This window comes from Colletes latitarsis, chromosome 5, assembly GCF_051014445.1.
Source record: "Colletes latitarsis isolate SP2378_abdomen chromosome 5, iyColLati1, whole genome shotgun sequence".
Lineage (NCBI taxonomy): Eukaryota > Metazoa > Arthropoda > Insecta > Hymenoptera > Colletidae > Colletes > Colletes latitarsis.
In genome coordinates this window covers 33,009,134-33,022,571 of record NC_135138.1, presented here as the reverse complement: position 1 = coordinate 33,022,571, position 13,438 = coordinate 33,009,134, and the positions used below count along the sequence as shown (strand labels likewise).

General features: G+C 39.5%; 2 protein-coding genes across 6 annotated transcripts in view; one reads left to right on the top strand and one right to left on the bottom strand.

The window, feature by feature from the left end:
• Myo10a (unconventional myosin 10A) overlaps positions 1 to 6,363 on the top strand; it is a 75,629-nt gene extending 69,266 nt beyond the window's left edge. For all 5 annotated transcript variants that reach the window (XM_076765878.1, XM_076765881.1, XM_076765880.1 and 2 more), the window contains 7 exons: positions 1,848 to 2,151; positions 2,805 to 3,200; positions 3,303 to 3,487; positions 3,661 to 3,793; positions 3,934 to 4,138; positions 4,255 to 4,391; positions 4,625 to 6,363. In XM_076765878.1, coding sequence (XP_076621993.1) covers positions 1,848 to 2,151; positions 2,805 to 3,200; positions 3,303 to 3,487; positions 3,661 to 3,793; positions 3,934 to 4,138; positions 4,255 to 4,391; positions 4,625 to 4,855 — 1,591 coding nt within the window. In that variant the 3' untranslated portion in view covers positions 4,856 to 6,363. The remainder of the gene's footprint in view (positions 1 to 1,847; positions 2,152 to 2,804; positions 3,201 to 3,302; positions 3,488 to 3,660; positions 3,794 to 3,933; positions 4,139 to 4,254; positions 4,392 to 4,624) is intronic.
• LOC143342218 (uncharacterized) lies at positions 6,057 to 11,919 on the bottom strand. The gene is made up of 6 exons (XM_076765882.1): positions 11,201 to 11,919; positions 10,745 to 10,871; positions 10,521 to 10,618; positions 8,505 to 8,724; positions 7,839 to 8,349; positions 6,057 to 7,014 (listed from the first exon to the last, which is right to left on the bottom strand). Exons 1-6 carry the CDS (start codon positions 11,237 to 11,239, stop codon positions 6,687 to 6,689), a joined length of 1,323 nt encoding a protein of 440 aa, XP_076621997.1. The 5' UTR covers positions 11,240 to 11,919; the 3' UTR covers positions 6,057 to 6,686.
• Positions 11,920 to 13,438: the final 1,519 nt, after the last annotated feature.

The window sequence follows — 13,438 nt, the reverse complement described above, 5'->3', positions numbered from 1 at the left end:
CAAAATTTGAATCGATTATACACGTCAGGGGAATTTCTATAATGCAAACAAGTAAAAATATACGATATTCATGAAATACTTTAAATATTTTAAGAAAGTTAACTCGATGAGGGATTAAGAAAAATGATGTTTGAGAGTCCAGTGGTGCTCTGATGACGTACTTATAATCATTGAGTAATCAGCTGTACGATGTACCAGGAAAAGTAATACAACCCTGAAGGCTGTATCACCTATTACGGGACATCCTGTATGCCAGTGGTTGGCAACCTTTTGTCCCCGTAGTATTCTTATTAAGTTCGTGAATCAGTGGTACTCTTTTATTTATCTGACTTAAGGGCCATAGATTACCAACCACTTAAATAATTGTAATATTAATTCGTAGACTCGAACGAACGATTCGAAACAGACGAAACTGTTTAAAACGTCTTATTGCAATTTCTAACGCCTTTCTTTTGCAACGTGTTGCATGCTGCGCGCTCTAGGCTTGGATCAGTAAGTACTCAAAAAGCATCTTATATCGAGAAAGGGGATCATTTTCTGGCACTGGCGAAAACACCTTTACCAAACCGCGGCACCGTAATAAAAGGGAAATTAATGTTAAAGACTAATTGGCCTCTCTTACGCAAGAAACCCGAGTCGACCGTGTTGAGAAAGCATAACGTACTGCGGTTCTCAGAGTAGCATCGACCATCTTGGTGAACGCGCGGCTAACCGGTACTCCTCGTCTTCTTTGGGCATCGGTCCACGATCCGCGAGTTACCGTTTCGCGGCGTTTCGTATCGTGCCTGTCGGTATTCGATTCACCAAAATCGGATTCGTTCGTCGAACGCGAGGATTCGTTAAAATACATATTTTACGGTGGCTGGTTCGTCGCTGCCGAGTGCAACGGGAGCATATTGTAAAAATACTCGTCGCGAACGCAGCTGTTCCGCAATAATTCGCGAACGATGTACTGGAGTTCAACATAAACCTCGTCAACAGTAATCACCGACTGCAATCACGTGTTTGTAAGGATATAATTTGCAAACTTTTATTAATCTTATGGACTCGGTGCTATGTACACAGAGTCCGTTGATTTTGATTAATTATTAACAATTTTAAAAAGTCAAACTGTACAGTGGAAATGATTTTCATATATTATAATCGTGAACGTAATATTAATACAAACGCCGCTCGGGTGATTTCAATGCGTGGTAATAACAGCATCGGGTTCAAAGTGTTCTCAGTCTCGTTACCGTCTTGCCTCATCGTGCACGATGAAGAAAGAAGACATTGTTCGGATCTAATGAACCGCAATTTCTCTCCAGTTATGCATAACGTCTTGACCGTACACTTATATCCTGTAAACAATTAAATAGTAACGCGCTATAGAATACAAGAGACTGTCAGTACTGGTTTAAGAAGGAAAAAAATGGTGAAAATGAGTATAATAATTATCGATATCACACATTGTTTAATGTAGAAACGTAAAAGCATAGAAACGTTGTAAAGACGATAACGAACCAGCAGGATGAGGGGAGCAAAAGTTAAAGGAGGATCATTAGAACACCTAACTAGAGAACAGACTTCTTAAACATGACTTTGACAAGTGACGACCACCCAGCCAGTACTCTCAACGGGACTTTTTCCTCCTCTGTAACAACATCCTGCAATGGAAAATCCGTTTACGGCCTCCTGCTCCTCCGACGAGACGTTTTCCGTTTTGGAAAGCTATTACCCACGTCACCTCCAAGTCCCGTTTCGTCGTTAAATTGGTTCTAACAGTCTTCTTACGCGATTAGAGCTTCGCGCGATTGTCCCGTGGATAACAATGACGGAGTTTTTAAACGATACGTTCCCCTCGACAGATTCGAGATGCTGAAGACTGCAGACGGGTCCATAAGTGGCTCTCTGAAAGTCATCGAGTCTCTGAAGAGCAAAAAGAAGAACAAGAAGAGCAAAGGTCAACAGGACGGTGCGGAATGGACCTGGAAGGAGCAGGTGGATCTCGTCAAGTACTCCCCTGTGCCAATCGAGCAAAGTCTCTTGAGGCTGGACGCAGATTTGAGCGCGTTGGCCGTCGAGTGCTTCGTCTGTCTCATGAGGTACATGGGAGATCAACCTCTGCCTCCAGACACCAGCGAAGTAAAATGCGTCTACACTATTCTGATGGTGAGCAACAATTTTTGCCGATCGAAAATCTTAGAATTCACTTGTCTGACGATTAGAAGCAACAGTAATACGTATCCGAAAGTTTACATTCTCTTCGTGTTTCTAGATCACTTTCAAAATTTCACTACAATGCAGCAATTAGAGCTACTGATATCGTGAAATCGTCAAACAAAAACATATTCTAATTTCTAACGTAGATTCTACTTATAATACTCTTCAATCATCCCAACTGTCTGCATAACTAATTTCTCCGAATGTGTTTCGATCGCTTCATTAATGACAACTTCATTGCTTCCACAAGCTCGCAATTTGTTTCTCATAATCGAAACGAAGTGTTCAGAATCCTTCGCCTTGATTCGGTTTTAATTAAACCTAGAAGCAGAGAGAGTCGTAGAGTCCGAGGCAATCTGATTCAAATTAACTTGCACATCATCAAAGATTCCACCGCTGCGATCTTTCCGTCTTCGTTCGTCCCAAAAAAGCTATTCTCCGCAGTCGGTACGCCACCGTAGGCAGCAATTACTCGCACGGCGTTAATTCTCGAAACAATTACCGAGAGCGAAACCCGTCGCTTTCACTTCTGTTGAATCTCCGTGCAACTGGAATCGTGGCTGCTCGAGGTACTTTGTTCTCACCGAGCAATTTCGTTGCAGCACTGTCACAAGTACGAGCACTTGCGGGACGAGGTCTACTGCCAGCTGATGAAACAGACCACGAACAACAAGAGCCCGAATCCTGACAGTTGCCAGCGTGGCTGGAGGATCTTCAGCATCGTCGCTGCCTATTTCACCTGCAGCGACGGTTTGAGGCCTTATCTCACCAAGTACCTCGAAACGGCGGCGTACGACAAGCGCAGGGCTTATCACGGGACCGCCACGGTGTGCCTGCAGAACCTCAGGAAAACTGTTAAATACGGTGGGAGGAAGAACGTGCCCAGCGTCGACGAGATTATGGCGATCAGCGCTGGCAGAAATGCCAAGAGACAGATTTATAGACTGCCAGGTGGAACAGAGAGGGTCATCAACACGAAATGTACGACGGTAGTGCAGGTAGGTGTTAATCTACTAAACCATCAGGGATGAAGAAAACTCTATGTAGAATCATGGGGCTTCTTATCTAATTTTCTATTTACCATTTCTTTATTCTAACAGGACGTTATCGAAGAGATGTGTAACGTAATATCCGTGAGACATCCCCACGAAATGGACGAATTCTCGTTATACTGCATCGTTGACGGTGATGCGTTCACCATGCCATTAGCTAGAGACGAATATGTGCTCGATGTGACCACGGAACTCCATAAGAATCACCAAGTCTTTTACTTAATATTCTGCAGGTATGTAAAAAGAAGGAAATTGATTTCCTCGTCTTTGATCGTAAACAATTCTGAAAACGTTGCTCAAGAATGATTCGTGAAGAAGCTTTTTAGGAAACTTGATCGTGGATAGTACAGTATTTAATGATGTTTAAATGTATTATCAATGTATGATACAATTTTGTTTTGTTTAGATCCGTCTGGTACTACCCTCTTAGACTAGATGCTCCACTGTACATAGAAGTCGTGTTCAACCAAATCGCTCCGGACTACTTGGAGGGTCTTCTCCTGGTCTTGCCTGGAGAACACTTACCTCAAGAAGTCGTTGTAAGCTTTTCCTAAATAAATAATAATCGTAAATTATTAACCACCACTAAATTCCCAAACTATTTTTATCTCAGCAACGTTGTATATTTTATTGGAAGCCTGACCTAAAGTTCTAATCAAGTTTCGTTTAATTCCCCCAGTATGACATGGCGCAGATAGCAGCCCTTCTCCACAGAGCAGCAGACATGGCGCACGAACCAACCACCAAGGAAATAAAATATCTGTTGCCGAAACCAGTGCTCAGTTTAAGAGAGCCACGGCCCCAGCAATGGTCAAACATGGTCCAACAGGCGTGGAACAATGTACAGCACAACGCAGTAGCTGCTTGCAAAGCTCAGGTTCTCGGTAAGCATTCTGCCAACCCATTTCTCTTTCTTAATACGTTTAGATTAACGTAAGAAGATTAAGAAAATTAAAATTCGTAAAGAATATATGTTCTATCAACGTCGACTCTGCCTTAGAAATTTTGTGGAAATGGCCGCTGTTCGGGTCCAGCTTCTTCGCCGTGAAAAGGGTGCCCGAAGGGAAAGAAAAGGGTGGCGATCATATACTGGCACTGAACAGACATGGAGTGCACTTTATTGATCTAATCACTCACGTAAGCGATTTTATACCACGGATAATAATTTCGCATTAATCTTTAACTTCAGACAGCATTTGTTTCTATTAAAAGTGTCAATCTTAAAAATCAAACAATTAACCCCTTCTCATAAGAAGGGCCATAACAGCAAACGATCGTAATTTACTAATGTTTTTCGAAACAATTGGATATAGACTTTTATAATTAATTGTTTATTGATACAAGAAATAAAATGGTTGAAAAATGTGCAGGAGACGCTGCACCACTACCCGTACTCCGAGGTGATCTCCACCAGGAAAGTAAAATCCGAGGAAGGGACCCTGTACCTGGACATGAAATGCGGCAATCTGATGCAGCAGCGTATCACCAGGCTCCAGACGGAGCAAGCTCACGAAATCTCGCGACTGATTAGACAATACATCACGATGGAACAAAGGGCGACCAACAATCAAGGCGCTGGCATTGGTTTTGGAATGAGATAAAATTATCGAGCTGTATTCTACGTTTATTCGTTGGCAGCGTGAATGGAAATAACAATACTTGTCGCCGATTAATCGGTAACGAAACGCTGTACATACGTATTTAAAAGAAATAAGCGTGAAACAAAGGGTAAAGAAGGTGGGAAGATCCGTTCCTGAGGAATCTGTAAAATACGTGAGTTTATAAAACTTTGGTAAGGAATTGTTTGTCGTGTCTTTGGGCGTGCTTCTCGCGTGTTTTTCTTTTTTACGATGCGATCCCGGGAAATAGGAATAAGTCTATCGAGTCCCTGAACCAAAAGAAGCACGCAAGAAGAAAGTTTATTCGGTGGAAAAATGTAATCGTTTTGTTAATCGTGGTTTGGGAAGATTGTCGATAATATGCGCGTTTTACTCTTTTATTATTTATTTATTAACGAAGAAGGCGAATGTAAAAATTTTTGTAGAACAATTTGGATGAGATTTGTCGGGAGAAAACGCGATCAAGGTAATGAATTTTGTTTTTAAAGCCTTTCGATTTGTATATACCTCGAAGAAGCTTTAGCAGCGACGAAGGAGAGGAACAACCACGATATTTACGCAAAAGAAAGGTAGAAATTGTTGCACTTAGAATCTTTAGAATTTTCTCTGGTGTCGTGGCAGTGTTCCCCGCGCCTCGTGTACATTCTACGAATTTTCTTCAATCGACATTGACCGACGTAGCAACGATGCAATAAATAATTCAGAAACTCGTACCTCGATACAAATAGAATGTAAAAGATCGAGAACGTTGCGTTTGGTTGAACGCAATGGAGAGTAGAACCCAACAACGTCGATCCAAAAAATCAATTTCATAAAATAATAAGATGATCTAGTTACACCATATCGTTTTCATTTACGAGCGTTTTGGACATGGAAACGCCTGATCGTAATTCTTCGTCAACGTGAATCAATTTTGTACGTAACAACGTTGATGTACAGAAGAACGAAGATGAAGAGAAACCAATGCTCAAGTATCTAAGCAATTATTCTCGGCTCTGTAAATACGCGTTTAGAAACGTTTTAGAGGAAAGGAGGACTGTGTGAATGGTCGAAGGGGAGGTGGACGGTCTAATGAAGCTTAATTAGCAGGACACGTCGATACTCTCGGTCGCGAACTGCGTTTTCCGATTGATTTCTTTTTGTTTTTCAATTTCCGACGACGAGTTTCTTTCGTCACGCGCGACGCGGGAAAATCGTCGATCCCTTGTTAAAAACGACGATCCGACGGCCGAACAAAATAACAATTCTCGGGTGTTCAGTACAATCGTTTATTTATACAAAGTGTAAGAAAAAGAAACAATACGGTACACGAAAGATTTTATGTAAATCCGATTGCAGACTAATCTTTAACGAGTACGTTCTGATGGAGACTAACAAGCTGCGGTTACATGTTATCACAAGGAGACATTATTATTAATAATTGTACGTATGCGTATCGATGTGAACAGAGGTGTTAAACTTTATATTAAAATTTCTACATATACGAAAAACATTTCTTTTTTTTCCTTTCCTCCTTTCTCAGAACGCATCGAAGATACTAATTAATATCAGATTTACGTAATGCATACTCTTAAAATAAACTTTAGACGTCTCGTTTTACATTCTTGCTAATGTTTCCTTAATCTCTGCAAGTATTCACGTTCGAAGGCAGTGAGAATAGTAACCGTTTAATTAAAAAACGCACGAGTAAGTCTTTCAGAAACGTTTAATATCAACAGAAACGAGGCAAGACGAATTCCAATCGCAGAGTTACCAAAATTAATATCGAGTCGAAGTTTTATGCCTTTGATCGTTGCATTCTGTACGAACATTGTCAATTTCTCGTTTGATTGGGACTGTGACCAGGTGTTTTCGTCTTGATTTCTTGTGGCCAATTGCTGGCTGTGTGTCGAACGTATCCGGGATCAGTCGGCGACGATGGTGATCGAATTCCAGGTGTCTGTGTTCCCGTACTGGTGGTACGAAGTACACCGAAACACTCCTCGAGCATCTCCATTTCGTCTTTGGTTTTGTCATAAACCTTCCCGTAACCCTTCGGTGGCGGTGGAATCTTGAAAGTGACGTCGCGATTCTTTTTCTGACTTGGCGACGTTCCTCGCATCCGAATCGGCACGTTGTCGTATTGGCTGGTGTCAGAGTATCTACGAACGTGAAACGAGAATCCATCGTGAGAAGAAATTTTCGTGATCGAAAGGTAACCAATCTTCTAAGGAGTCTCAACCCTTTCACTAGTTAATGCAACACAGGATCTCGTACAAAAATTGAGGTTCTATTGTAATCCATAATAGGCAGAAGTTGGCAAAGTCTCTGCTTTGACAAGAATAAATATTGTAATACGAATGTTGGCTGATTAACTCATGAAAAGTTATTCTCTAATTTACAGAAAATTTATAGGTAATGAAATATTTAAATATCGTGCAGAGGTAGTTTCATCTTTTCAAACTGTATCTTTAAATATTATATGAAAAAAATGGCTATGAACTGCTTTACTGTAATGTTCCAATATGTCTGAAATTTTTTAATTCGTGAACTACCCTTGTTGATAATTAACGTTGGTGCAGAAAACACATGGTTTCGAGCACCAGTGCGTAAGAAGGTCTGTATTTTAGCGAATCTGTTTCCCAACCGAGTTTCTCTTTTCATACATTGTTCATGGTGACAGAAACCAGGCAAACAGACATACTTGGCGAAATTCGGGCCTGACCAGATGTCAGGGACCTCCCGCTAACTGGCCATAAAAGGCATAGAAAACCTAACGAAGATCATTTTCCCTTTAGCCAAGCTAAGTAGCTTTCGATACAAATAGAAAATTCTATATCGAGTAACAGAAAAGTAACAAAAAAAAAACAATTTTAGTGAATTAGCCAACGATTTCAATAACGAAACATCAGAAAAATTAAAATGGTGAATTTTTGATTTACAGATGAATCAATTTTTTTAACACTCGGAATGAGATCAAACGTACCTGTAAGTGTCGAGAGTTTCATCGACATCGTGCTCAACTTTCATTATCTTCACGCCTGGGTTGACAATTTTCGCGAACATAATTTCATTTCTGTTGTTCGTTTCAGTCGGGAAACAAGGCGTGTCCACTTCGTCCACAGGACGCTGATAAATGTCCTGAGCTTTGTACACTACCGTAGGCACGTCCATTCTGTGGTCCATTTTATACGAGTCCCTTTTTCCGTTCGCTTGTATTTGCGAGTTTCTGAGAGCTCTTCCGTTTTCAAAGTTCTGCGTGTACTCTTTCGGTTCCGACTCCCCGCGAACGTAGCGCTCGTTTTCATCGTCTCTGCGATCTTGGTCCCATTTTCGAGCGTTTTCTGATAACTCTGTCGCGCTCTTTTGATGTTGTTCGTCGAGCTTTTCGAATCCGTTGTTAACAGTACCGTCGTCGTCCTTCTTCGAGACTTTGGGACTACTTATTTTTGGGGATTTCGACTCTTTCTCGGTGATCACGGTTGCCTGACTTTTAGCTGTATTGATTTTAGAGAGGAAGAATATTTTGATGGAATTAATAAAAATGTTTGATATTCAACGCGTTAAAGGAGAATATTTTCTACGAAGTTTGAATATAGAATCGTTTCGAATAATTTCTTGTCTCGATGTTAATTTAACGTCTGTGATTTACCGGTCTTAGCAGCCAAGTGTTTCGCCACGGCCCGTTCAATCTTCTTTTTCGGTGTACTAATAAGCAAGTCCGCGATAAAAACCAACGCAGTCAACAAGCACAGCGCTCCAAAGATAGCGGCATTGTCTACCAAGTCTTCGGGAACGTTTTCAATAGAGGCCATGGACAAAGCGCCAACGATGCCAAAAAGAACGACACCGAGTACCAGAAAGAACGATTCCTTAAACAAAAAAAAGAACCTTCAGGTATGTGGTAACGGTGATCGTTAAATATTAATGACTTCCTTCCGTCTATCACTTCCTTTCTCATACCGAATCAAAGAACAAAGACGAAATCTTCACGAATTCGTGTATTAAATTTTTGTTTTCAAAGATTGACAGAAAGTGTTCCTTTTGAAGACTTTCTATCAGAGGCTCTTTTACATTTCTAATCCTATTTCATCGTAACAATTAATTTTCATTTGAGGACACTTTTAAACTCTTCTATTTACACTATTATGGGAGGTTTAAAAACTCGAGTTGTTCTCATTTAAAATAAAAATTTGGCCCCTGGAAGTTACCTTTTTCTACGTTTCTGTTGAACATATACATATTTATTGTCCCTCTACCTTTCCTCAATAACGATTGCCGTGCCATAAACCCGAGACATTGGGGTTGGTTCTACCAGATGTGCAACCCTAATTCTCTGTGCCCCTTCATACTATTGTTTGACACCCCCACATGCGACCAAAGGATCGTACGCAGTGATCTTCAAATCACTTTGATTTCCAGACATATTTAAGTGACATTCGTGTACACACTTAACAGATAAAAAGCCTCAGAATCGCAAGTTTCAAACACATATAGACTAATAATCTCCAATAATCTCGTTTAAAGTCAAAAACAATGATTTCTTTGTACATACGTCGATCTATCCCTAACATTTAAATATTATCAATGCAAATGTTTGTCTGACAATCAGTAGAAGCAGATCTGCGTTGAGGTATCACCGTGATTCGCCAAGCCTCGGCTATGAGTCATTAAATAAGTCACAGTAGCGCACGCATTACGTGGCTGAATTGCCACACGCCAAGGATGCAGTTACGTGCTTCATCTTGTAAGGTTGGTTGCGTTAAGGATATTTCTAACCTTGGCCCTCAATGACAGAACTATCTGGACGCGATATACTGTCGATATTCTCACGCTATCGTTAAAATGCATGCCCTATTTTTACCACGTTTCTCGATCGACTTGTTGACCCGCATAAATTAAAAGAAAAAAAGGCGAGAAGTATCCTTGAGAAAGAATTCTATCAGTACGCCGCAGCAAGTCACAATTCAGTCCGATTATTATGTTAATACGCTGCGCCTAACGAACGAGGCGTGTCTCGGGGAAAACGATTCACACCAGGAAGGATATTGGAAAATATAATAACGCTGGAGATTAACATCGTGAGAGAGTCATTCATTTGTCTTAGATAAACGGTTGCTTCTGATTTCAATTGCAAAGGAATTTATCTGATTCGTCTTAATACGGAATAACTGATATTTTTTAAGTACTAACGAGCAGTTAAATTGAAACGATTTCAAAATCTTATAACAGTTCATTCATTGTTTAACATAAGATTCTATAAACGATTCTGTGCGTGAAATTCAGTATTTAGTCGATTATAATATAATAGATAAATTATCAGAAAATTTCAAATCGTGCGAAAGAAAGTTCGAGGCAAATGCACCGCCAAAATGTGAAATGTTGATTAACAATTTCTTCGATGACTGAAATTCTGCGTTAGAGGCGTTCATTAAAAAAGAAAATACATCAATGCGCGATAAAAATCAGTGTCCTCGAAGGACGCCGTGTCCCGTAAAGGAGAAATAGTATCTTGAAGAGCTCAAACAATGGGGCTATTAGGGAACCACAAGGCCTTGCATAATTGTCGAGGAAGACGAAATTAAAAGTTCATAGAGTGCACGTAAAATTCCTGTTCGTGTTGCAAACACGTAGTATAGAAAGAAATAAGAATGGAAGAGACTTTTACCGTCTTTCGACCAGAAAGCTCCCCTGTCGCGGCAGCAATTAGGAGCCCTGTCGTTATTATTATGTAACCACCGCAGGTCGCAGTTGCTAGAGCAGCGCCTAGATTAAAGAAGAAATATTGAAATACGAATTAAAAATATATATAAACACAGTAAAGGATAAGTAAAAATGTTTCGTTTTTATATAATCGAAAATAAAATAATACATATGTAAATGTAATCGTACCAATGGCACCCCATGTCACGTTGTTCAACAGAGACCATTCTCTGCTACGACTTCTCAGGTAATGGAACACTCTTCGACTCTCATCGTTGGTCACTCTAAGCGCCACTACAGATGCAACGCACAGTATCTGGAAATTGAACGTTTCTTTAATAAATTCGAACGAACGAGACTAAAAGTGAGAACAAGTGTAGATTCAATGCTTTTCCGGAACAATTATAAATAATTAATTGTGAGAGCAAACGGGGAAGGTATTATCTTGACGCCATGGGAACGAGAATTTAAAACCAATTAAAAGCGTTTTCTGAAGTACGAAGGATTGTGTATAAATATTTTTCATAGCAAGATTAAAACTCTCGATGATGCGCTCGTATGGGAAACTAGCGAACTCAGGACTTCGAAAAGTATTTTTTTAATTGTTAGATGGAAAAAATTTTTAATCGATTAAATTTTACACACCACTTCGATGATCCTGATGAATACTTTCCGGTTCCACATGTTTGTCGGCGTACGAGAATTCAAAGAAACAACTGATCCTGATCCCTTTGCGCAATTCTCACTCTTGTTCGCCGCATTACGAGAAGTCACAGGCTATTAACAAATCATCCAACAACGAGCTAGACAGTTGGAAGACACAATACCGTGATTTTGAAACCAGCCATTATTACAATAATTCACCGCGGCTAAATGTGCATCGCGAACGTTTCAAAACTTGTACTTTTAAAAACGAACTTGCACCGAGCGAAGAATAGTTCGAAACAATTTAAACAATCAATATTCTTCGCTCGCTAACACATTTACCAACCAAAATTGTGCACTTTCGTCGATCACTGTAAAACAAAATCAATGACTGAACTCAACGTAACCAGACCCACGTAAAAGTATTAATCCATTAACGCAGTTATTTTCGAAAAAATACGTGTAGAAACGGGGTAACCGGAAGGAACAAAATCGCAACGATTACCGTTTGTTTCGCTCATTCTGTAGAAATTTCGAAAATAAGATCGGTTAAAAGCGACGTCGAAGAGGAGCGACTGAATTCATCGCGACGTCCAGTCGAAGGCGAACTAAATTAGCTATCGGTAAAGAAACGAGTGGAACGGTGCCGTGGTCTTGTCTTTCTCATTAGTGGACCTCGATCGGAAGGATTGTGAAAAAGAAGACTCGAATCGCGGCGCGTTCGAACGACAACTGAAGAGATAGGAAGACTCGTGTGGTTCAAGTTGCACGAGCTATGTCGCGTAATAACGTCTGCGTACTGCAGGTAACAACAATGCTATTATCGCACGGTGCATTGGCGCAGGACAGTGTGAATTTTCGCAACGAGCACCATAGATGTGCTTGACGACCTGCGGGTACCTTGAACCGGTTCGATAGCGTTTAGTCGAACCGATGAATAGTCTTTTACACAGTCAAGCTTTTTACAAATGACAGGAAAAATAATTATATTTTTGTTAGAGGTGTAATTCATGAGGTCAAAATTGTGGTGGTAAATACTTCCCTAAGATAATCGTTTTGTATCATTATTCTTTTGAGTCACAGTCTGAATCACTCGCAAGCATGCAATTAAAGTAGTTTTCTGTATGACGACTCTTAATTATGCACACAAAAATTTATGTCTTTTAAAGAACGCCATGTGTATTTGCTTTTTTACGACCCATGGGCAGTAACCCTACAAATTGTATTAAAATTTAATTCATACTTTGCAAATTTACAATTAAAAATTGTTGTATACTTCTGAGATATTATGAACACGGAGGGAATAGCAATTGCCTAGAACGATATGAGTCATGAGACGTTTGATCTTAAGATTTCAAGTCATAGTATGTTAATTGAGCTTTACGTACTGTACGTACAGGCACGCGATTTTAAATATGACAAATTATACATGTTACTCTTGCAACATGTTTATGAGTCAAGTAACATTAGATTAAAAGTCTTTAATATGAACGTCAAATAAAAATTACGTAAATATTGTAAAATATTTGCTCCATTCGACTGAAATTTAATCTGTTTTACAAGAAGCGTATGTACGTATTAATTGTTTCACACAAGTTGTTTTTTAAAGAAATTTCGTGGAATCGTGCTCTGACAAACAGATCGATTGGCGTTTGTTTTATTCGAGCCACTCGTGCCGTGTGTCTCCACGAACACGTGACGAGTCGGAAACATTGTATGGTGAATTCTAGCCAAGAGGTCGTTTATCTCAAACCTCGAGTGAAGTTAACAGGTTCTTCAGGCAACAATGTAACGAACAGAATATCTGGAATTATCGAATCACCGCTGAAACTAAACTCAAGAGTTCCGTTCAATTTCAATCTTAAATTAAATTGAATTTGTGACTTGAAAGTAAAATAAATTTCGTGGCTTTCAAATAAATATATTGAAAAAGAAGTTGAAAGATAGCATAAATTGAATTTATGTATAAAATCCATCATGTCACAGGAATATAAAGGAAAACAGTAAAAAGATGAATTCCAAATTAAGTTAAATAAACTTAAAATTCAAATGCAAACATGATTCACATTTGGTAACACGTGTAATGAATAATTTAAATAGATTATTCAACAGAAGTAAAATTTTCAAACATAGAGACAACTTCACCTTTCTTTTAATATTTATTATACATTTAAAAACTCTAATTAACGGAAGAAATGATGTTCAAGGCCATTCGATGATACTTTTTCCAAGTAACTA

What these genes read in the sequence shown, in the direction of transcription:
- LOC143342218 (XM_076765882.1), bottom strand. Translation starts at nt 11,239, where the DNA reads ATGTGGAACCGGAAAGTATTCATCAGGATCATCGAAGTG. An exon ending in TCATCAGGATCATCGAAGTG is followed by an intron (nt 10,872 to 11,200) that starts GTGTGTAAAATT and finishes TTCAATTTCCAG; the next exon opens with ATACTGTGCGTTGCATCTGT. An exon ending in AGCTTTCTGGTCGAAAGACG is followed by an intron (nt 8,725 to 10,520) that starts GTAAAAGTCTCT and finishes TTTTTGTTTAAG; the next exon opens with GAATCGTTCTTTCTGGTACT.